Source organism: Chrysemys picta, chromosome 4 (assembly GCF_011386835.1).
Source record: "Chrysemys picta bellii isolate R12L10 chromosome 4, ASM1138683v2, whole genome shotgun sequence".
In the NCBI taxonomy this organism is placed as follows: Eukaryota; Metazoa; Chordata; order Testudines; family Emydidae; genus Chrysemys; species Chrysemys picta.
This window is the reverse complement of record NC_088794.1, coordinates 73,645,166-73,669,523: the sequence shown is the minus strand read 5'-3', so window position 1 is coordinate 73,669,523 and position 24,358 is coordinate 73,645,166. Positions and strand designations below refer to the sequence as shown.

Genomic DNA, 24,358 nt, shown 5'->3' with positions numbered 1-24,358 from the left:
TGCGCCTGCATCCCTGCACTGCTGATCAGAGAACTTTGGTAGCAGTGCCCATTAGACTTGCACATGTGCTGTCTCCCCTCGTGCCCCACCACAAGGCTAACTGGCACGTGAGGGCTAATCTCCCTCCGTTCCTTCTCCACCATCCCTGGCTAGAGACGGAGCTACTAGCAGTCCAGTTGCAATTGTTAGAGTAGGTCTACACTACGGGCGGGGGTTGGGGGGGGGTCAACCTAAGATACACAACTTCAGCTACGTGAATAGCGTAGCTGAAGTTGCGTATTTTAGGTCGACTTACCTGGCTGTGAGGACGGCAGCGAGTCGACCGCTGCCGCGCCGCCGTTGACTCCGCTTCCGCCTCTTGCCGATCTGGCGGGTAGTGAAGACGTGCCCTTAGCTTCTTTAGCATTCCTAATAGTTGGTCTTAGTTGTGGTTTTCTCTCTTTATTTTCTCTCAAAAATAAAAACAAAAAAAAGTTTAAATTTTTCCATGCTTTTTTGTCAGGGACCCTGACAAACCAGCCTGGCTCACCAGGCTTCAGGAATTGCCTCTCTTGCAAGGAATCCATCCCTGTGGCAAACAACACTCCTGCAGCATATGTTGCTTTGGGGAAGGCCACGTTCTGCAGAAGCATGGTCTCTGTCAACAGCTCAGACCCAGCTATCGAAAGGACAGGGAGTTAACACAGAAGATCATCTTCATAGAGGCAGCCCTACAACCTTCCCTGGTCAGGAGTCACCCAGAAGGCGCAAGTCTTCCCCAAAGCCCTCAACATCCAAGGACTGTGGGTCGAAGAAATTGGTTGTGGACCCCTCTCGTAAATTGTCAAAAAGGAGAGCCATGAGTCCCCAGAGTGAGCCCCGAGCTAGCCATAAAAGATCTCTGGTATGCTCAATATCGTTGCTACCATCTGGATGGACTTCGGTACCAAGTCTGCTCCCAGGGCGGGAGTCTTCTCTGGTACTCTGCCATGCACCTCCACTTTCTAGTGGAGAATCAGATAGCGAGCCACAGGAGTTTATTTCCCACTCCTCCTCCCATGCTCCCTATGATGCCTACTATCAAGAGGCTACTCAGGTATACCTTCAGCCTGCCCATCCATCACCATGGTACGGCCAGCCATGAGTGCCACAGCTGGGCTCTATCCCACTGCCCCAGTGGCCATACTGGGATCCCTGGATGACATATTGCCTCCATACTTCTCGGGCTTCCAGCCTCATCCATGAACCTCTGAGACATTCTCCCTCGAATGGGGCATCCAGAACATTGGAATCTCCGGAGGAGATTATGGAGGAACAGGAGGGCGGATTGGAGGAAGAGGTTACTTTGAGAACCAACAAAAAGGGTTGCAGACACAGATAACCCTGGCAGAAATGAGAGACACTCACCTCAAACAGTTTCGAATAGCAAATTATCAAGCCTTTACAGCCAAGTATGACTATTAACTATTTGAAATTCAACAGCTTTATTGATTGGGTTCCAGAGTCACAGTGCAACCAGTTCTGAGCTACTGTCCAGGAAGGGCTGCTAGTAGCCAAATCTATGCTCCAATGAGTCCACAACGCAGCTGATACAGCGGCTTGGTCCATCTCCACGGACCAAGTGGTTATGCGACCTTTCAGGCTTCCCTAAAGAGGTGCAGACAACTGTTGAAGACCTTCCCTTTGAAGACACGTACATCGATGGGAGGAGCCAGGCTGTCCTCTCTTTGTGCAGAAGCACTAAAATTACAGAACTGGTGCTTCTCCCACATTACACTATCATTGGCCTACCTTGTAGGCACACACCACTTGATAGTGGTGGATCGTTTCAGTTGCAAGTTCCCACATGACCTGGAATGGGAGATAAACCCAGAAGTACTTCATGACCTATTCAGGTGGTGGGGGACATTGACCACGGATCTGTTTGCCATTTACTTGAACAAGAAATGTGCATGTTAACCCTCCCAGAGCAGGGATGGCGCAACATTCCTTGGGCGATGCACTCCTTGTGGGACAAGGACCTTCTCTGTGACTTTTCTCCATTTCCCCTACTGTCGAAAGTCATATTAAAAAGAGAAGGTGCACACGTCATACCAATTGGTCCCATTTGACTGAGACAGACTTGGGCATGTCACGAATTGTGACAGGTAAGAGTACCACTGATCTCATTCCAATCTACTCCATACCTCCTATCAAAGAATGAAGGATGCATTCTACATCCCAACCTGGGGATTCTCCACCTCGAGGCTTGGCTCCTTCTTGGTTCCAGCACATAGAAACCTCCTGCTCAGAAGAGGTATAAGGAAAATCCACAACACGTTGTACTTACCTGCAAAAGTGGTCCAGGTTTCAGACTTTGTGCAATTCCCAACAGATTTCCCTGACATCTGCTACTCTGGTCTAGACAGTATTTGGTCCTGCCATGCGGGCAGGGGACTGGACTCGATGACCTCTCGAGGTCCCTTCCAGTCCTAGAATCTATGAATCTCCCAAAAGTCATAGACTATGTGCTGATTCTTTAAAAATCAGGACTATCTAAGTTCACTCAGGGGTCACCTAGCAACTATAGCAGCCTTCCATCGACAAGCGGAGGGATACTCCAGTATTATCACACCCAACCACAAAAAGATCCTTTAGGATTATAATCAATCTTTTCCCCCAACCCTGACATCCCACCCCTACATGAGACCTAAACCTAGTGCTGAAAGGCCTGACTAGACTCTCCTTCAAACCCAGGCTACCTGCTCACTTACATACCTGTCTGTGAAAATGGCCTTCCTGGTGGCAATCACCTCTGCTAGGAGAATAGGGGAAATAGTGACCCTGATGGCACATTCCCCCTACATATTTTTCTTTCAGGACCAGGCCACACTCAGATCACACCCATAGTTCACCCCCAAGGTGACCTCTCCCTTTCACATGAACCAACTGATCCGCCTTCTGACTTTTTACCCCAAGTGTTACCGTGACAATAGGGAGGCTATACTACACATGCTAGACCAGGGGTCGGCAACCTTTCAGAAGTGCGAGTCTTCATTTATTCACTCTAATTTAAGGTTTTGCGTGCCAGTCAGACATTTTAATGTTTTTAGAAGATCTCTTTCTATAAGTCTATAATATATAACTAAACTATTGTAGGTAAAGAAAATTAAGGTTTTTAAAATGTTTAAGAAGCTTCATTTAAAATTAAATTAAAATGCAGATCTTATCAGTTTAGTGTGATCCTTGCTCTTGCTTTTCCTTGCTGAGTTTTCCAATGTCTGGCACGTATTTGGATACTTTAAGTTGCACACAGGCTTCTGAGTGATCAGTTGTTAACCGGCTCCAAGAAGGAGAGAGGACAGATTTCATGTGTGTAAATACCTGTTCACACAGGTATGTGGATCCAAATGCTGAAAGTATTGCAAATGCAATTTTCTTCGAACAATTAAATTTCACTGTCAGGGACATCCAGCAGGTCAGAATAGAGGCCCCATGATCTCTCGGTAGTTTCAAGTTCAGCCCACAGATCTCCAAACTTTGATGCCCACAACTCTGAGCTTTTTAACTGAATGAGCTGCATTTTGAAATCTTCAGTACCCGTCCACTGAAATACAGACAAATCCAAGTTACTTTCATTGAACTTTTCAGGTTTAATTAAAAAAGAAAGCATTGGGCCAAATCTTGAAATCTGTCAGAAAATTCTGATTCCAGTTCTTGCATGCACATTTCTAATCTCAAGGTCAAATGCAATGTGCTGTTCCACATGGCGTGACAGTGATGTAAGCAGCAAATCAGGACTTAAAAACATCCCAGTACAGTGGCGCTGGAACAATTCTTAAGGAGGGGGTGCTGAGCTGCGCCCTCTCTTGCCCCTGTCTGCACCCCTCATTGCCCCAAGCTGGGGCCAGTGAGCCACAGCTGCGGGCGGCTGCAGAGCCCCAAGCTGGCAGCCGGGACCCCAGGCCGGCAGCAGAGCCCCCTGGACTGGTGGCCGGGACCCGGGGCCAGCAGCGGGCTGGCGGACGGAACCCCAGCTGGCAGGGGGCCAGCATCCAGTACCCCAGGCCAGCAGCGGAGCCCCTGGGACTGGTGGCCAGGACCCGGGCAATGTGAGTGCCACTGAAAATCAGCTTGTGTGCCGCCTTTGGCACCTGTGCCATAGGTTGCTTACCCCTGCGCTAGACTTTAGGAAAATCTTGGCCTTTTACCTGGATAGAACAAAGGCTTTTAGGAGGTCTCCTAAGTTTTTTCCCATCTACTACGGAAAGTTCTAAGGGCTCAGCAATATCAGCCCAGAGACATTCCAGATAGGTCTCAAACTGCATTAAACAATGTTTTCAGGTTCGCAACATGACACCTCCAGATGGTATTTGCATGCACTCCACGAGGTCAATCTCCTCATCTGTCACTTTCTCAAGAATGTCCCTATTTCAGAAATCTGTAGAGCAACAACTTGAGTGTCAGTCTACACCTTCGCAGAACATTATGCAATTACTGGGGACTCCACCTCTGACATCGTCTTCGGCTCCACGGTATTGTCATCTGTAACTGACTCGACTCTGAAGCCCCAGCCCTCCTGTGGGGTTACTGCTTGGGAGTCACCTACAGTGGAGCGCCCATAGGGGCATTACACAAGGAAGTTTTTTCCCATCTACTACGGAAAGTTCTAAGGGCTCAGCAATATCAGCCCAGAGACATTCCAGATAGGTCTCAAACTGCATTAAACAATGTTTACAGGTTCGCAACATGACACCTCCGGATGGTATTTGCATGCACTCCACGAGGTCAATCTCCTCATCTGTCACTTTCTCAAGAATGTCCCTATTTCAGAAATCTGTAGAGCAACAACTTGAGTGTCAGTCTACACCTTCGCAGAACATTATGCAATTACTGGGGACTCCACCTCTGACATCGTCTTCGGCTCCACGGTATTGTCATCTGTAACTGACTCGACTCTGAAGCCCCAGCCCTCCTGTGGGGTTACTGCTTGGGAGTCACCTACAGTGGAGCGCCCATAGGGGCATTACACAAGGAAGTTACTCACGTTGTGCAGTAACAATGGTTCGAGATGTGTGTCCCAATGAATGCTCCACTATCCACCCGCCCCCTATGGACTTCATGTTTATGGCTCTGCGGTAGAGAAGGAACTGAGGGAGGTTATCCCATGTGCACTGGTTCTCCTTGTGGTGAGGCAGGAGGAGAGACAGCACATGTGTGGGCCTAATGGACACTACTACCAAAGTTCTCTGATCAGCAATGCCAGGATGCACGTGCACCTACAGTGGAGCACCCATGGGGGGGACACATCTTGAAGAACCATCGTTACTGCACAAGGTGAGTAACTTCTTCACTATTTTGGCTATGTTATATATATTATCCAGATGAGGTGCAGGATATTCTGTAGCTTTTGCTATCTTCTTAGTGTGGTAGTAGGGTGGCCAACATTCTGACTGCAGAAAACCCCTTGCACCACCCCTTCCCTAATGCCCAGGCCCCACCCCCTCACTCCATCCTATTTTACTCCATCGCTCGCTCTCCCCCACCCTCGCTCACTCGCTCATTTTCACACAGGGCTGGGGCAGGAGGTTTGAGTGTAGGAGGGGGTGAGGGCTCTGGCTGGGCGTGTGGGCTCTGGGGTGGGGCCATAAATTAGGGGTTCAGAGTGTGGGAGGGAGGAGTGGGGCAGGAGTTTGGGATGCAGAGGGGGCTCTAGGCTGGAGTCAAGGGGTTTGGCATGTAGGAGGGGCTCAGGGCTGTGGCAGGGCGTTGGGCTGCAGCAAGGAGTGTGGGGTGCAGGCTCTGGGAGGGAGTTTGGGTGTGGGAGGGGGCTCAGGACTGGGGCAGAGGGTTGGGGCTTGGGAGGGGGTGCGGGATGCAGGTTCCGGGTGGTGCTTACCTCAGGTGGCTCCCGGAAGTGGCCATCATTCCCCTCCGGCTCCTAGGTGGAGGCATGGCCAGGTCGCTCCGTGCGCTGTCCTGTCCGCAGGTGCCATCGCTGCAGCTCCCATTGGCCGCAGTTCCCAGCCAATGGGAGCTGGGGAGCCGGAGCTCAGGGCGGGGGCAGTGCATGGAGCTCCCTGGCTGCCCCTGAGCCTGGGAATCGGAGGGGGGGGACATGCCGCCACTTCTGGGATCCACGTGGAGGCAGGGAGCCTGCCTTAGCCCCACTGCACCACTGACCAGACTTTTAGCGGCCCCATCAGCAGTGCTGACTAGAGCTGCCAGAATCCCTTTTTGACCCGGTGTTCTGGTCGAAAACCGGATGCTTGGCAACCTTGTGTGGCAGGGATCAGTGACTTTTATTTGAATTGGAGAACGTTTTTCTTTAAAAGAGTTAATTTTTGTGTGATTTACACCTGTAGCATTTCACGCTATCAACTAATTTCAGTTACATAATTATGCCATTCTTTGCATTCTTGGTAGCACACATTATTTATTTGTATGTGTTTTGTTGTAGTAGTAACTAGCGGCCCAGTCAGAGATGTAGACCCCATTGTGCTAGGCACAGTAATCACTTAGTATCAAAAAGATGATCTAAAGCCCAAAGTGCATTGGTAGTTCAGTTTAAAGTATCAAAATTTGGCTCTAAATCTGATAGTCCATCACTGCTCAAGAGATCCTAAGGCTGGATTGAACAGAGGACAGTTAAGGTCCTCATCCTGCAAATGGGTCCCCAAGTTTTGTAGCTAACCCTCATATCAGAAATGCACAATAGGAATTTGGAATTCAGAGTTTCTGAAGGGTCCTATTTTTTTTTTTTTTCAGTTTATTACCTTGCCCTTCTTAGGGACAGATGAGCAAGTCTGAGAATCCATGGTATTGGTAAATCCAGGCTGTTCAGCCTTTACGTTTTTTTTTCTTTAGTTAGTGTTGTGATTAAGGCACAGAACTAGACAACAGGAGACCTTGGTTCCATTCATTTCCTGCGTGACTTTGGGCAGTTCTCTTAAGCTATCTGAAGCTCATTCTGGGCTTAGGCTTTATATGCTGCATAAAGTAGCCACAACAAGCCTGGGAAGCATTTTCCTTAGCCCAAGAGCAGTGTAGGATTGACAGTCTACACTCTCTCATAGCCCCTGGTCTAGAGACATATCCGTACTGCTCAATGCTACAGGGATTCTTGGCTGTAAGACAGCCAATAAGCAGCTCTGAGGAAGCTGCTTCAAGTTAGAGATGCTCTTGAAGCTGATCTAATTTATGCTTGGCCCCTACAGTAGCCCAGAATCCAGATGTCACAAATGTCTTCCTTTGACTACACCTTCTTTACTGTGCATCTCAGCAAGTGCAGCACAGAATCTGCTTCTGTCTCCTTTTGCTCATCTGTAAAATGGGGATAATACACAGAGTTATTGTTGCTAAATTTATTAATGCTTGGGAAGCTATCGGCTTGGATGGAAGGTATTATAGAAATTCAAAGTAGTATTGATAATTGTAGTCTCTTTCCAAATCCCAACTCTAAAAGGTAATCAGTGAGGTTAAGTTGAAATAGCAGGAATAACTTTCTAATGCACAGAAGCTGATGCATTCATATCAGTGGCAATGTCAAGTTCTGATGTGGCAGTTCTTATTCTGTAAGCTGTTTTGATTCTCACCCTGAGGGCCTAATAAAATGCATATATTTATAAGTTTATGAATAAGAGTCCAAGCTTATTCTACAGAAAGCTATGCATGGTTTAAATAGTCAAAAAGACCATTCCTGTGCCCACAGGTTTTCTGTGCAAATCTGTGATCCAGTGTCAAATCCATTCATTTAACTTTATATATACTCTTGCCCAATTTCCTTTGTATATTTTTACCTATTGAGTATTTTGTTTTAAATTAGTGGGCTGAATTTTTATCCTCACAGCTTTTTTTAAAATCTGTAATTATACCACTTTGTAAGAGTATTTTTTCATTAACAATAATAGCTACGTAAACATTGAAATTTTAAATGAATTCTAAACTGTTAATTATCAAGAATAAATAAGTACTTTTCTTTACATTGTGAGTTATTTCATAGATGGTATATCAGGCATACGGAAGTAAAATCCAACTAAGTAATCCATGTGATCCCTCTCCCTTTTTTTAGTTGATGGAGTAGTGATCTTAGCAACACAAAGATCTAGCGTTTAACTGCGGATCTTATCGTAACAATCAGCGGAGACTACTGCAATGGAGTAATTATTAGTACACAGTTTGGGTTTATGCTGTTTAAATTTAGGTTAGTCTTTGTAAATCTTACTCCTTAGAAGCCGTATGTTGCATTGCTAAAATATTTATAAATATATCCAAAATGGAATTATGCAACAGCTAAGCATTCATTTTGTTGTGAATGCCTAAGTCCCACTTCCTATTTGTAGTGTTTTCAAAAAGGTAATCTTCAACTTTACGGTTGTTTGTTCTTCCTCTGTAAGGATGTTTGCACTGACTTTCATTGGTATCCATAGAAATTTTCCATGAATAAAACCTTTGAAAAGCTGTAATGGTTAAAGAATTTATTTGTCATCTGCATAGAATTCGATAAAGTAGCTCGGTTGCATGTTAATGTTTTTTCCCCTTGTACAAAAAAAATCTATTTTATTTCAGTGTAATTATAATGGAGGGGGAGTGGAAAATAATTGGTGCTTGCATCTCATCCTTTTCAAACTGGAATATGGGTCATGTTCAGAAATGCCGTTTAGTGGCAGTTTGTCTAAATTTTTAATGTAGGCATGGTGTGAAGCTTGCTTATTGTTAGATGCGTGCACACACTCATATTGACTCTGACTCTGGACAGCATTGCGAAAGACAAGCAAACAAATATCAAAAAGCATAGAATGTATCTGAACATTGAGATTCAAGCTATGCAAGTTTAAAAGCTGAGCATACTTATTCAGTAGCTCCCATTTCTTTCAGGATTTTCCCTTCACAAGTTCTAGCTGTTGAAATGCTGATATGAAGTATCTTTCCATGAATGATTCCCCTCCTCCCATTCCAAATATATATTTTGTCCCCTCTTAGCCTGCGTTGCTTCTCCTTCCTTCAGTCCTGTGTTTGCTTGTTCATAAATGCAATGATTACAAAAGCAGAGTAACGTCTGAGAGACTGTGGTGGTGGTGTTCACATGACTAATACTGTGAAAGATAGCAAGATTTTTTTTTTTGAGCAGCTCCAGTCTACGCACAGTTGGTTCCCAGCTGACAGACAGAATGTGGGGTGGGCTTTGTCACCAGAACGCTGGGTACTGCATGCCCAGCTATGCTTGCAATTACACGGTGCCCAGAAACCTGCTGCTTATGTCAGGGTGCAGGCAGTTTAAACACATAGAAACTGGGTAGTTTTTCCCCTCTTTCTTCCTAGAAAAGGTTATGTAATGAGGGGATTGCTGCTAAAGTAAGAGAAAATGAAGTCTTTGTTAAATGCCTTAACAAAGAAAGAAGGTAAGCAATGAACTCAGAAAATTTGATGTTTGAGAAATGATATTTTCTTGTGTACCTTTAATATGATCTGCTTACTTATTGTATACTTAATCAGTTCTTGCCATTTCTTTTTTCAAAATTCTTGTCTGTCAGAGCATCCGTTTAGGCAACTAATTATTAGATCTAGTTGGTACCTGACTTACTCATTTTAGTTTTTTCTTAAACTTAGGTAGATATAGAAAATGTTCTATTTTTCTAAGAAATCCATCTGAAGATGTATAAGCGATTTCTTTGGTGAATATTATCACTGTAAGCTCCTTAATTGTCCTCTCATAAGTATGGATTGTTAGGTATAAAATTCTGAGAGCTGGAAGGAAAGTATTATTTAATTCTTAGGTTTGATATAAAGGTACAATAATTACTTGATTTGAAACTTAAAAGCATGGAATTTGTTGAGATGTCTTCATGTCATTTTATAATATTTGTTTCTCCAAACAACCTTTGCAATAAGAATTTAAGATCTGTAAAATAATTAACTAACAATAAAAATATTGTTTAGTTTAAAGAGTTTAAAGCATGTACCCTTGTTTCATTATTTTGTGGTGTAGTTATTTTTTATTGTGAAAATAATATAAATATTGTCATGTAAGAGGCAGCTAAGAAAATATCCACCCACTTACAGTTTGCAGATTGCCGGGGAAAAAACAGTTGGTTGGAATATTAATCATTTTGGGCATGAAAGAGGTTATTTTTAACTCTTTCTGCATAGATATGTGCCTAAAAAAATCCTAATTGTGGTTTTGATAATTTTCCCATTACCTTCACAAAGAAAATGTTAGTCTTTAATTCAAAAAGTAAAGACTAATTTTACTTGCAGCTATCTCTTTAAGAATATACAATTGGGATCAAACCAAATGTTAATTCCAAAATTATTATTAAAATCCTCTGCACTTGAAGTATTCAGTGGGCAAAGATAAATTTACATGAAACCTGAGAAATATATAAATGTTTTTTTATTTGGAGTGGTATGCACAGTTTTCATTCTTCTCAAACTTGTCAATGTAAATGTGCTCAGAAATACTCATCCCATTCTGTCAATTAATCCTCTGATATCTCTGCAATATGCAGAACTATTAAACCCCTTCCCCCCAAACCTTTCAACTTTTTTACAATAAGTCTTCAGTAGATAGATTCTAATTTTTCATGAGCTTAACTATGAGCATTCAAAAGCTTAGTGTGGAGTCTCCATCCTGTCCATTTTGTGAACTAACAAATAATTCTAAGGGCCACATCTGGGTCCTCTTTGAAGCCAAATGCAAAACTCCCATTAACTTCAATTGGAGATATATGTATATATAAATGCTATAAATAGGCAAGCCTGTACTATTGTATACACATTATTTTGTGTAATCTTTATTAAAAGAAAATATTTTACCTTATTTTATCCCATAAGATCTTACACACAATCTGCCTCTCTTCAGTGACATTGTTAGTAAGAAGTATGCTAAATGTCCCAAGCATAGCTATATACAAACTGTACATCCATATCACACACTACATGTAGCATGGCAAGACAACAGTCCCAGAAAGTATTCTAAAGTGGCAATGAATAAAAATTGAAGAAAAAAAAAAGGACCTTTTTTGCAGTGGATTCAGACACACTCACTATGGAAGATTGTGTTGTGAATTTTCTTTAAAAAGTTTGGGTTGGCATTGAGCTGAGTCTTTTAGAACATTGTGTCATGCATTCGAAAGCACCTAAGTGGCGTTAGGAACCCAAGTTCCATTGATTATCTTCTAATTGCAATTTTTTTTTATTTTTATAAGTGGGCTTTATGATATACTTGAAAAATCCTCCACTCTCAGAGGTTCTGTAGATTTTTGCCATTTCCATCATAAACTTTGCACTCTCTTAAGTCTCATCCTTCTTAACAGCCTTGTTGGTAAAGATAACTATTATTTAATTTTTGCTTCAAATAAAATACAGTAGAATTTAACATCAATTTTAAATCCTGTTCTCTATATGTATTTTTTTGTTAATATTTATAAGAGAAAGTTTAATCTAAATGAGAGTTTCAACTACCTGGAATTTTGACTGTTTGCTATGCATTTTATGATCCTCTTCAGAATCACTTGTCAGTTAAGAATTCTGGTAAAAATTATTTGAGGAACTTCATTCTTTCAGTTGCAGTTAAAATTGGTTAAAATATTCTTCTTTTCCTGTCCTAAAACTGTGTGAAACATTTCTCTGTGATCTTAAGCACTCGGTGTGTTTCACACCAGAGATGGCTGCATATTAGGGGAGGATGAAGTGATTTCTGTGTATATCTATTAATGTGTGCGTTTTTATAGTGTGACATATTTGTTCTATTTTACATAATATGCTTTTAAAGTTTTGGTTGAGTACTCAGTTATCTTTCAAGATGAATGACATTGTATACATGCAAAATATTATCTGGGGTTTCTTTCCTAACTGAAATATTATATAATTTTTGAAAATTACAATCTGCATAGTCTTCTGAATTATTACAAGCTGCCTTTTGTTAGTGATATAGTTATTATTACTTTGCAGATTTAGGTTTGTGAACTCTGGATTCAATCCTGCAAACCCTCTGAGTCCCACTGAAGTTAATGGGATTATTTCGCATAAATAAGGACTAAAATAAATAAGGGTTTTCAGGATTGGACCTCTATTAGTTTATGAAAATAGTAGGAAAAAACATCAAATCTAGGGTGTGTATAAGAAGCCTTTTATTAGAAAAGTCTCTTTAAACTTTACTTGAGGCTAAAGAATCCATTACTTGGAGAAATGGAGAGTCTTGGGACATAGTGTTTACTAATATAAATTGTCCCATAATTGCAGTGCTCTGCTAGTAGCATTTGCAGGATCAGATCCTTGATTTGTATTTTTTTCTGCTAAAAATAATTAGTTAAATGATTTATTGCAATGTTTAGATATGTCTTGGTATATTCTCCCATGGATGCTTGTGGGAGCTGAAGTGAGCATATTACCTCAGGATACTGCACTCTCTGCTCTATATACAATAATAGATGCAATAGAAATGCCTAGATTAGAAAAACAGACACCTAGGGATTATGTCAGTGTAAGAGTTCTAGCAGAAGAAGAATCTGTCCTGAATTTTTAACCTAGCAGATGGAGCTAAGGTGACCGCTAACATTAAAGATTTCCAGGCTACTCCTGAACTGACAATGGAACCAAATTCTCTCTCTCAGTTTAGGTCTCTATAGGAAAAAGGAACCCGAAAGAAACAGAATGAAGGAAGAAGTTTCTGTGGATCTGTTCAAGTCCATGAACTTGTGTTAGGCTTCAAAGAAAGCTTGAGAGAGAGAGTGAGAGCAAATAGTGTTGATGAAAGCTTGGCAAAAACCAGATGTTTGCCATTACTATTTATTTGTCATTGATGTTTCCAGTATTGTGGGGCTTAAGTACGTATTACAACCAGTAAGTCAAAGTATGTTGCATATGAAAGTGGTTTTCAGTTTTAATTGCATTTTAAATATAATTCTGTAATTTAGCTTGATTAGATAATCAGCGAAGATAGTTTTTTCTCTCTTACTCTAAGCACCCGAAAAAGATGCCATATGTTGTTGAATCTTTTTAAGGAGTGATAAATATGCATAAATGATAAAATCAGATGTGATTACTATAATTGTTTTTCCCCTCCCCCTCTTAATACAGTGCCATTTAGAGAGGCCCCTACCTATTCAAACAGGAGGCGAAGGCCCCAAAGCACCTTGGCAGCACCTCGTGTCTTACTTCGTTCCAACAGCGATAACAATCTGAACATCAACAACATCCCTGACTGGTCAGCTTCATCATCTGCTTCTTCACACCGCAGCCTTTCACCTCACCTACTTCAACAGATGCAGAATAATCCTAATGGAACTGTAAAAACTGTTGGGAGTTATACCCCATCCTCTCGGAGTCGGTCGCCATCATTAAACAGGGTAGGAGAGGATGCAAAAAGACAGCAACATAGGCACATCAGGTGATCTTTTTCAATATTCCTACAGCATGAAATATACCAGTTTATTGACACACTGACCACAATATTCATTAGTACAGATTTATTATAAATGTCCATCTTGGGCCTAGGGTAGATGTGAACATTTGAAGGAAATCATATGCATTGGAGCAATGTCCAAAAGCTAAACTTGTCAACACCTCTAACCATTGCTTTCAGATACTCTTATCCACTCCATCCCTTTCCTCACAAAGTCTGCGTAAATAGGTAAACCTAGCAGTATGATCTGAAGCTTACCAAATCATGCTTTGGTATCCCCTACCACTCCCCTCCTATTTCAACCAGGGTGTTAGTAGAGCTGGAGATAATTTTTCAGACACTTTCAAAATGTAACATTCTGATTTTTTTCAATTCCAAATGACCTTTTGTTTTGAATTTTGATTTTATTTTTAAAAGGTTAAACTCAAAAACAAAATGAAATGTTTCATCCAAAACAAACATTGTTTTACTTTTTCGGTTTACCAAAAAGTTTGAAATTTGAAATTTTTGTTTCCAGTTGACCCAAAACAATTTTTTGTTTTCTGTGTTTTGGTTCAGCCAATGAATTGAAAAATCAGTTATTCATACAGCTCTAGATGCAAGTAGCTTGAGAGTCTTGTATGGTTGTAACAGCTCTAATAAATCATGGGGAAAGAGAGACTCTCTGAGGTAGTAGGGACCAAATTATCTCTTATGGCTGTAGTCTGCTTACTCTACAGTTGGGCGAGGGGTACTGTTGTCCATCAAGTTGTTGATGGAACCTGAGTCAATTGCTTTCTTCCATCCCCCTTCCCAGAAAGCATTCAAGGCCAGTTAGAGGCAACATACCCAACTCCACAGCCTCTTGAAGTCCCACTTCCCCTGATCTGGAGCTGAGCAGTATGCAAGAAGGAAGAAAAAGTGGAGGACTATGGAATTCCTGTGGGCTGGTTAGGGGGGTTGGTGGGGGCGGAGCTGGGGAGGGGCAGCAGCTGGAGGCTGTGGTGGTAGGGAACAAGCATCTTCTTCTGTTCCTACTTTCTGCAGGGCCCTAACACTTGAGGATTTTGCTGCTTTATTTTTTCCCCCTTGACTAGTGAGTGTGACCCAGTGGGTGCCCCCATCAACCTACTTATGGACTGTGCCCACTGGATGAGAAGTCTTGCTTCATTGGAGAAAGGTGGATGCTGGCATACATTTTAATAGAACAAAATTGATAGATTAGGTGTGAATGCTTTATCTTTTAAAGAATGTCAGTATACTCCAAAATGTGGCCCTATAAAGGGATAATTGCAGTTTAAGTTAGGGGGAGAGTGAGAGACTCAAATAGAATTTAAATACAAATAAACTTAATTCTATTGTCATTCAGAATAATGGGCTTTCTCTGTCATATTTCCTGATCTCAATATGAAAAAAGAAAACAAATATTGTCAAGTAGCAGTGTTGGCTACTGTTGGGTGTCACTTTGATATTATGTATAATAGATTTATATCTAAATTTGTAGTCATTAAAGCAAAAGAGAATTTGGCTGACGTTATCATTTTCCTATTACTTTCTTCCCTTACTTTGCTCCTTTTTTTTTCTTCTCCTTCCCCTCTTCAGTTATGGGCACCCAGCTAACACATGTTTTTTGATAGTGGCATCAGCAATACCACCAGAGTTGTCTAATGTTGCAATCTACAACATTCACAACACTTTTGTTTAAATCACATATGGCATTGACCACTGCACGAGATCGGATTCTGAACTTCATAGGCCAGTGGTCTGATCCAATATAGCAAAGTGTTCCAATGTTGTATATTGTAGTAACTGTGCAAAGTCATTCAATTATTACCTTTGGCCTCACTCCTGCATAGAGAACCTTGTGGGCAGATCCTTTTATCTATCTGGAGACTACAGTAGGATTCTGCATAGATGCAGAGGTCCACCTGTTAAATTGTCTTTGCCAGGGACCCTCCTATTTGTTCCTTCCAGTTAGAGGGAATGTGTTTTGCTTTCTCCAAAGGACAATCTAGCTAAAAGCTATTTAAAAACTTGGCTTCTAATTAGAATATACAATGTTACTAGAATAATATCTCTAGGTTCTTGGAACATAATTTGTTGATTTATGGAGCTGGGCAAATAATGCAAAAACTTTCTGTGAATATTAATTCATTTTTTAAAATGAATTTGCTTTGTCTGCTCTCATCCCTCTTCGGTGCTCACTGTCTGTGAATGCTTGAGTGAGTTTCACCAGCATAAATGTTAACAGAAGCCAATTTCATGCTGGAAAATTTGTGGAAACCAAATGCTAAGTCCTCCATGTGCAAGTATTTGTACTGAAACTACTTGCACACTTACCCAAACATAGAGTAGAAACAGTGCCATGTGGTATAACATATAAATATACATCCCAGGCGCCTCCAGTGCATCTGCTGGTGGTCCACAGAAAGCTGGCTGGTCACATGGTGCTAGCTCTTATTTCCAGCTTCTAAATTTGTTGAAGACCACTGAAACACTTTCCTAATGTTCTGTGCAACTGTAATGCCAACAGACCTCCAGTCGTCGGTGGATGGGATTGAACCGGGGACCTCTGGAGCTTAGTGCATGAGCCTCTACCACATGAGCTAAAAGCTAACTGGGGCTTAGCTAAGGCTGTAGAGCAGATACATTAATTGCTTTCTTTCTCTCGCTAAGTGGTCTCGGTGCCACTAGATGGGAGAGAACAGCACACCCGGAAAGTGTGTGGATTATACAACTAGTGCTGTAGTTACCACAGAGATGTTGTGCAGTCATGAATGGGGGAATGCATAGGACTCCTTCCACCAATTCTCTTCCTTGAAGTATCACCAAGCCTTTACTTTGAGCTTGAAGGGTAATCTTTGTTCTCTCCCCTTACTATTTGCTAGTGGTTCACATAAAACTGTCCCTCACTTTAGTCCAAAAAGCCCCAGTCAATTCAACAAAAGTTTTTTGTGGCTTCCTGCAACCTAAACCAAAGAAAGCAAAAAGCAATGAAAGTGAGTAGCTTGCTCCAGCCAGTCCCCAATAAACATACATTTTCCATAAATCAATCTTTCTGTCGCTCCATGGTGAGCACCTCCTGCTCGTGAATGAGCTTTTTGAAGAGTTCTTCCATTTCTCAGGAACAGCTTTCATCTCCCCATTCTCTTAAAGCCACACCTGTTTACAGTTCTGATTAAACTCAGCTGCTCCACTTTCTTTCTCTTCTTGGATCTACATTAACCCCTTCCTCTCCCTCTGGATGCAAGGGTTTGTACATCCCATCAATGAGGGGAGGATGCCTGTGATCATGATTGGAATCGGAAGTATTCACAAGAAAATCAGTCTATTAAAATGAAGGGGGGGGGGAAAGGCCTTACTCCCTTCCCCCCAAAAGAAGGGAGGTTGAATCTTTTGATAGGTACGACATAAGAGGCTAGGATGTGACCATATGTACAATTGTCCTGACCTATTTCATCCATCTGGTATTTTTCTTCTTGAAATACTAACCAGCCTTCACGATTAAACTGGGATTTATTGGAATGGAAGATGCCAGCTAAGATTAAAGGAAGCAGCATCTGTAGTACTTGGTCCTAGCAACAGGGTTAAAGGAGACCCACTCTCTCAGTAGGAAAGGGGACTCTTTGATTTAAGAAGTGGTGATGGTTCATATCCTAACTCATAAGGTTTGGAGGATTTATACTCTACCAGATTAGATATCCCCTATACCAGGGATCGGCAACTTTTGGCACGTGGCCCGCCAGGGTAAGCACTCTGGTGGGCCAGGCCAGTTTGTTTACCTGCCGCGTCCGCAGGTTCAGCCGATCACGGCTCCCACTGGCTGCGGTTCACCGCTCCAGGCCAATGGGGGCTGCGGGAAGCCGTGGCCAGAACATCTCTCGGCCTGCACCGCTTCCCATGCCATCCCACGCCATCCCATGCCAATGGGGGTTGAGTGTATAAGAATACCTGATTTGTATATATTGCAGTGCTGTAACTTGCACAGGGTGGCTGATCTGGTCAGGACAGGGTGGCAAACCTGCTTAGTCCAGGGAATTAGGAGGTGCTGTTTAGGCCTAGGACACTCGTTATATAAGCATAGAGAGTAGTGGAGATGAATAGAATGAGATGGCTAGTGAGACCTAGGGTTACCACTACCTCTTTCACTTTCAGCAGCTGCCACCGCCTAGTGAGCTTTCACCAACAGACCTCCAGCCTGCATAGCCCCTTGAAACACGAAGTGGAGTCTGTGTTTACTGGCACCAGTCCTTGGCTCTAAAAGAAAAGAAGGAAAAATAAATCTAGAAAATGATCAAGTCTGAGATCAAAGGCTCCTGATAATGTACTGCAGTGAAATTGATTTGGGTGGATGGGGCAAAGCCTTCCTTATTCAGGTGTTCCACTATGTTAAACGTCTTCCAAACTTCCCTTGTTTACTTTTTATCAACAGCTTTGTTGACACAGTCTTCATTCTTTCCCAGTGGATTATTCTCTCTCTCCCCCCCACCCCCGTTTTGGTTAAAGACTGTAAGTCATCATTGATATTTGTTTCCCTCATACATTAGAATGCCTACTTTCACTTTATCTTCTTTACACCAAAAATATATTTGTGAAAGCTCACCTTGTTCCCCTCAGGCTGAGCTAGCCAGTGAAGTTTTCTGAATTATCTATATATGCTAGCTCAGGCAAAAATCCTGCTTGCTCTCCCTTGCCATAATGGTGTTTTTTGTTTAAAAGGATATCTTACTCACCAAATAAGCCAAATAAAAACACCCATCCTTCTCATCCCAAGCAATTACGCAAGTATTAACTCATTCTGTTTTTTTTTCTCTGCCCTTATCTTTCCCCTGAAAACACTGATTATTTCTGTGTATTCTTGTTTCCTTTGCATATATTCTATTTTCAGCATTTCCATGTAAGGCTTCTTGTTCCTTGAATTTATCCTTAGCAGTGGAACTGTAGCATGTTGCACCTTTTTTATGATGCCTTTTAAGATTCTTCCACCCACACTTGAATTTTACCATTTCCTCCCTGGCACCACACATCGTTTCTTAAGTATTGTAATATTTGATTTCCTGAAAGGAAATGTCTTTGTGGTGATGTGATCTAGCCTCAAGCTTCTCTATTTTCCACCCTTTATCAATGAATTCTTCCTTATTCAAAACAAGTAGATAAGTGTTCATATTTTGATCATTGATAAGAAACATCCTCTGAAATTATACTGTATCAAAGACATGATGCATCTTTGGGTACACTCAGAGTTGTGGTTTTGGTTCAGGCCCATGAATGTTACTATAGAACTATTGTGAACACACCAATTCACAGCAGTAATTGTAGATTTTAGTCATCTAAAGTGTTCTACTTATTTCTTTTGCATCATTATGATGTGCATATATATATTGAGCATTGGCCTGCTAAACCCAGGGTTGTGAGTTCAATCCTTGAGGGGGCCACTTGGGGATCTGGGGCAAAATCAGTACTTGGTCCTGCTAGTGAAGGCAGGGGGCTGGACTTGATGACCTTTCAAGGTCCCTTCCAGTTCTAGGAGATGGGATATCTCCTATTATTATTATAAAAAGTGTGTAAATTAAATTAGCTGAAGGGATGGAAAACTGCCTGGTTGTCTCAGTTATTGTCCTTTCACATTTTGTTTTAACAAGACTGTCATTAGTTGACCTTTTCCACTTCAAAGATTATCTAAAAAATAGGGTGTCCAGACTAACAAACTAGTTTTGTTTTCCCAGTAATACTGCCTTTTTGCAAACTGCATACTTATTGCATATTCTCACCACTAAATATGTTCTGTTGTGTCATGAGAACAGAACAATATTAATGTCAATTTTAAATGATAAACTAATGCTGTTTCATTGCAATCCCCAGTGCCGGTTATAATCCCAGTGCCAACAAGGATGCTATCGCTGCCTTGGATTATCAGGGTCCAAAACGCAAACTTTACAGTGCTGTACCTGGAAGACTTTTTATTGTCGTCAAGCCATATCAACCTCAAGGAGAAGGAGAGATTCATCTGCACAAAGGGGACAGGGTGAAAGGTTAGTCTTTTCTCCATTAGTTCCTGAGTAACCATAGCATTTTTTTCTGATTATACACAGATCTTGTTTTTAAAGCCCTACATTATCTCATCTATAATAGAATAATGTATTTTGTTTAGCTCATATGTTAATAGATCTATTATTTTCACTCCAGTATTTCTTTACACCAGATTTTGCTAATAATTCATGGACTTAGTTATATTTTCTAACAAAATGTATTCAACTACCATTTTTGTTATAAACAATTTACGCAGTGGGTGCCATTGAAACTTAAAAGTACCTGCAGTAACAATGGTATCTTCCTATACTTAGAATAAGAGGCACAGAACTGCAGTTATTGTAGAGGGGCAAATGTTGAGTTTTAAGGATGTTGTAAGATGGCAGACTATCTCATCAACCCAGGAAGGAAGGAATGCTGTGTCTGAGTCTGATTCAGACCTTACATCAGGACACAGTTTATTGGTTTAAACAAAAAACTTGTAACACAAAAATAAAGCAATTCCCTTGCCCAGCATGGGCTGCAGTTCCCAGAGGCATTTTCCTTTCTCTCTCTCTGAATCTCTGGAAGGAGGATATACTGGGTCATGTGACACTTAAATTTTTTCTGTCTGTTCTACCATGACATGAGGGGGGAGGGGCACTTTAAATAGTGCTGGGGGGGGGAGGTGAAGAGGGAAATATCTTTTCAGGTAAAAGGGAAATTAATGGCTACTAGTTTGCTTGAAAGCCAAGAACACGATCCAAGTCAAGATCTAACTTAGGTTATGTCTACACTGCCCTGCAGTTCAGACTGCGGGGCTGCAAACAGCCGTGCGCACCAAAGTGCTTTGCTGTAAGTATCCTGTGTGGACACTGCAGGCGCAAACTAAAAGGTTCCTAGAAGAGGACTATGTTAATGAGACTAGTAACCCTTCAGTTCACATCTGCAGTGTCCACAGGGAAGCTACAGAACAGCACTTTGGTGTGCACTGTTGTTTGCAGCCCCGTAGTCTGAACTGCACGGCAGTGTAGACATAGTCTTAGTCAGGGCTGGCTCTAGGCACCAGCAAACCAAGCACGTGCTTGGGGCGGCACATTTTCAGTGGTGGCATTTCGGCCATCTTTTGTTGTTGTTGTTTGTTGCTTCGGACAGCAAAAGCCTAGAGCTGGCTCTGGCAGCAGCAGCGCGGGGGCCTGTGGTTCGCGCCATGGAGGAGCAGCACCTGCACCTTGTGGCTGGGCTGGGCCGGCTCCGAGCGGGGAACACTCGGGCTGGGGGCCGCCCCGCGGGGCACACAAGCTGCCTTCAGGTGCCGCCCCCCAGCGCCACAGTCGGGGCTGGGCGTAGCAGCCCGAGCCGCCCAGGGACTGCGGCAGGGTGGCCAGCAGCAGCAGCGGGGCCATAAAGGGCGGGGCACTGCCATGTGGGGCCCACATCCCGCTCTCCGGGGCTCTGCTCCCTTTGGGGCTATCCTGCCCCAGCTCCTCAGCCCCCTGCCAGGGTGGTCCCCCAGCTCTGCCCTCCTGAGTCCCTGGGCTGAGGCGCGGCCCGGGAGCCCCGCTGCTTACCCCAACCCTGCCAGCGCCAGACCGGCTGGAGGCGATGGGGGAGCGGGCGGAGTCAGCACTGGTGGGGGGGAGGCCAGGGCTGGGGCGGCAGGGGGTGCGGGTGGGGTAGGGGGAGAGAGAGCCCAGGGCTGGGGTGGCAGGGGGTACGGGTGGAGGAGGGCACTGGTGGGGGTGAGAGCCCAGGGCTGGGGTGGGGGGCAGCCAAAAAATTTTTTGCTTGGGGCGGCAAAAAACCTAGAGCCGGCCCTGGTCTTAGTGTTACTTTTCAAGACAGCAGATGCATCCCAGATGTGACATGCTCAGTTTGTGGAAATGAAGGGCTGCATTGACACCATTGTTCTTGCCCTCCTGGACAGTAGTATAGTGCCAGATTGGTGAAGTTGGTAGAGGTTAAAATGTGGGTAGAATGGCAGGAAACCCACACACCTTTCCCATCTGGCCCACAGATAAAAACTTTGCAACACTGTGTAGGTTGTCAGTAGTACTTATCTACATGATCATTTTAGCTGATCTATAATGTTTGATTCCCCCACCTCTCTGATTATTAACCATTAATCATTGAGACATGGTGGCAGATTCTCTGTATAATTCTACTGTAGAACCTCAAAGATAAGAACATCAGAGTTATGGATGGAGGCACCAAATTTGGGATTTCCCTGGAGTTGCTAGACTCCCTTTTTGCCCCAAGCTCCCATCCCGCCCCTTCCCACCCATATTCTGCCCCACCCCCACCTCTTCATGTCTCTGCTCCTCCCCCTCCCCCTCAGCACCTCCTGTATGCCGCTGAACAGCTGATCACAGCAGGCACTGGGAAGGCGGGGGAGGAGCTGATCTGCGAAGCCCGCTGGCAGGCGGGAGGCGCTGGGGGCAGAGGGAGGAGCTGATCCATGGGGCTGCCAGTGGATGCTGAGCACCACTATTTTTTTTCCTGTGAGTGCTTCAGCCCTCCCCGCCCTGCGGCTTCAGCCCCAGTCTCCTGCTCTGCCCTCCGTGGCTGAAGTCCGTAACCTTTTCTTTAGTGTTACGGAACATTTCAGAGTTACAGACGTCCTCCATTCCCAAGGTATCTGTATCTCTGAGGTTCTACTGTAATCCCTTTTGTTTTAGGGCAGCCTCCAAGTCTCCTACTAGAGATCCCCATGGCCAACAACACAAGGGGCATATTAGGAAAGGACATTTTAAGGTGTCTCTGTGGGGTGTGAGGAGTACCCGAGGACAATGCACTCCAGCTATCCCCAACTGCCAAACAGTCTTTTGGGCCATGGTCTCATGATCCTTTGTGGCTTAAAATAGAGAAACCTCAGGACATTTAGAGTGCACCCCAACCCCCCCCCCAAATGATTATGAATATTTGATCTTAATAAAGTGATTAGTGTAGCATTTCCTTCTTGTTCTGATTATTAATCATGATGGAAATACTGGAGAGCGTAAATCAGGTTCTTCTTCGAGTGCTTGTTCATGTCCATTCAAATCAGGTGTGTGCATGTGCACATTGGCCAGAAGATTTTTCCCTTAGCTGGCCTGGGTGCCCCCTGTAGTCGTGCCCTCATGGTGCCTAATATATAGCACTGCCGACCCGCCACCCCTTCAGTTCCTTCTTACCGCCAGGAACGGTGGCTGGAGCTTCCCTTAGCTCTTGCTCAGCAAGTTTATTCTTTATCTGGTTGTATATGGTAAGTCGTTAGAGTTATTAGAGTCTTAATTTAGAGTTTGTCACCCATCCCCCACACTCCGGTTCCTGGAGCTGTGGTATGCTGCGGTCCCTGGGTTTCAAAAACTGTGTGGCCTACGCCAAGCACATGCCAAAGAGTGACCCACACTCATTGGGTCTACAGTGCCTGGGGGAGACCAATCAGAAAGATCGTTATAAGACGCGAGTTCCATCTGCGAACTCTTAAGGAAAGGGAACAGTGGCTCAAGGTGATCCTCATGGAGGCAGCTCTACACCCCCATTCCAACCGGGGCTTGGGAGACCCGACTCCTACTGCGTAGTCCTCAACGTGGAGTGCTCCGGCGCCGTTGGTGAGCTCAGCGCCGAGAAAGGACTCTTCTTGAGACACTTGGCACCAACATGGCTCCTCATAGGGCCTGTCTGATAATAGGCACCGTTCCTACTCACTGGTGCCTCAAAAGAAGAAGAAGCCAGACGATCGCTCTCCTCTGGCCAAGCCCTGGGATGTGCAATCCCAGGCGGGCATCTCCTCGGGATCCCCTGCTGGGGCCACGTCGACTCCCGCTCAAGTGCGGCAGTCGAGTCCGGCCCTGCCTCAATCACCGGTGCCTACACAGCAGCTGCAGGTCCTGTCGATCTGGAAGTGTACCAGGCTGCTCGGGACCTTCTCCATCTTACGGCACCGTTCTCACCTGCCAGGGAGAAACCCTCAGCACTGGCAGATCCGCGTCCTCCAGTACATTCGAAGGGGAAGCTGGCTATGATGTTGAGACGCTCCCCCTCGCCATGTACCTCGGCACCTACCCGCTCGGACAGAGAGTGTACCCGCTTCCCGAGCTCTCGACGTTCGAGACACAGAGGATCAGCTACTCCGTGGTCTTCATTGTCTGAGACCTCGGTGTCCGAATCCGAATCCTATTGCTCTGAAAGGAGCAGAAGTCACAGATCGAAGTCCGGTAGAGACAGGAGAGAGCCCCAGGCATGGCCTCCGCAGTGGCAGAACCCGGGTCAGTGGCCCTTCTGGACCCCCTGAGCTTTTCACCAGGGCCAGGCAGGAACCCAGGGTCCATGGTCTGCAACATCTTCCATAGCCTCCGTGCCACCTTCTGCAGCCTCTGGCTCCAGCTCCGTTGCTGACTCCGGCATTGTGCTCAGATCGGACCTTGGCACTGCCCTTCACGGCTTTGACGCACCCATCTCCTACGCCTGCACCTTTGTCGATGTTGACCTCAATGCAGGCACCGAGCCCCACACTTCTGGTGGCTCCTATGAGCGTGCTGATGCATCTCACTCCCATAGGGCTGATGGCGGCACCGACGTGTGCTTCGACGTCCACAGCCCCAGCACCGTCGACAGTACCACTACCTCCAATGGGAGTCACATGACTCCTCTGGGGCAGATGGTAGGGAGCTTCCACTACTGGCGCATGCTTCCTCCTCTTCGTCGCTGGACGAAGCATTGGTGGGGACAGCCATAGCCCCTGTGTTAAAGGACAACAGAGTGCTACAGCAGCTGCTGCGCAAGGCCGCCAAGGATCTGGGCATCAAGGCCGAGGAGGTGATAGAGGAGGCAGATTGCATGGTGGACATCCTAGCACCCTTGAGACCTTCACGTATAGTCTTGCCACTTATAAAGGCCATGGACACTGCCAGCTGCCAGTGAAACCTAAGAACCTGTTGCAGACGCCGGCATCCTTGCCACCTACTGATAAGCACAATGAGCGGCGGTATTTCGTCCCCTCCAGAGGGTTCGAGCACTTGACTC

At 44.2% G+C, this 24,358-nt stretch overlaps 1 protein-coding gene across 12 annotated transcripts in view; it reads left to right on the top strand.

Annotated features, from left to right (window-relative positions):
* SHANK2 (SH3 and multiple ankyrin repeat domains 2) overlaps nucleotides 1-24,358 on the top strand; it is a 640,917-nt gene that overhangs the window by 261,000 nt on the left and 355,559 nt on the right. For 10 of the 12 annotated variants that reach the window (XM_065592634.1, XM_024100174.3, XM_005304567.4 and 7 more), the window contains 2 exons: nucleotides 13,039-13,348; nucleotides 19,205-19,374. In XM_065592634.1, coding sequence (XP_065448706.1) covers nucleotides 13,039-13,348; nucleotides 19,205-19,374 — 480 coding nt within the window. Of the gene's footprint in view, nucleotides 1-9,145; nucleotides 9,360-13,038; nucleotides 13,349-19,204; nucleotides 19,375-24,358 lie in introns of those variants that run through there. The other 2 variants (XM_065592641.1, XM_065592637.1) reach the window with 1 other exon arrangement.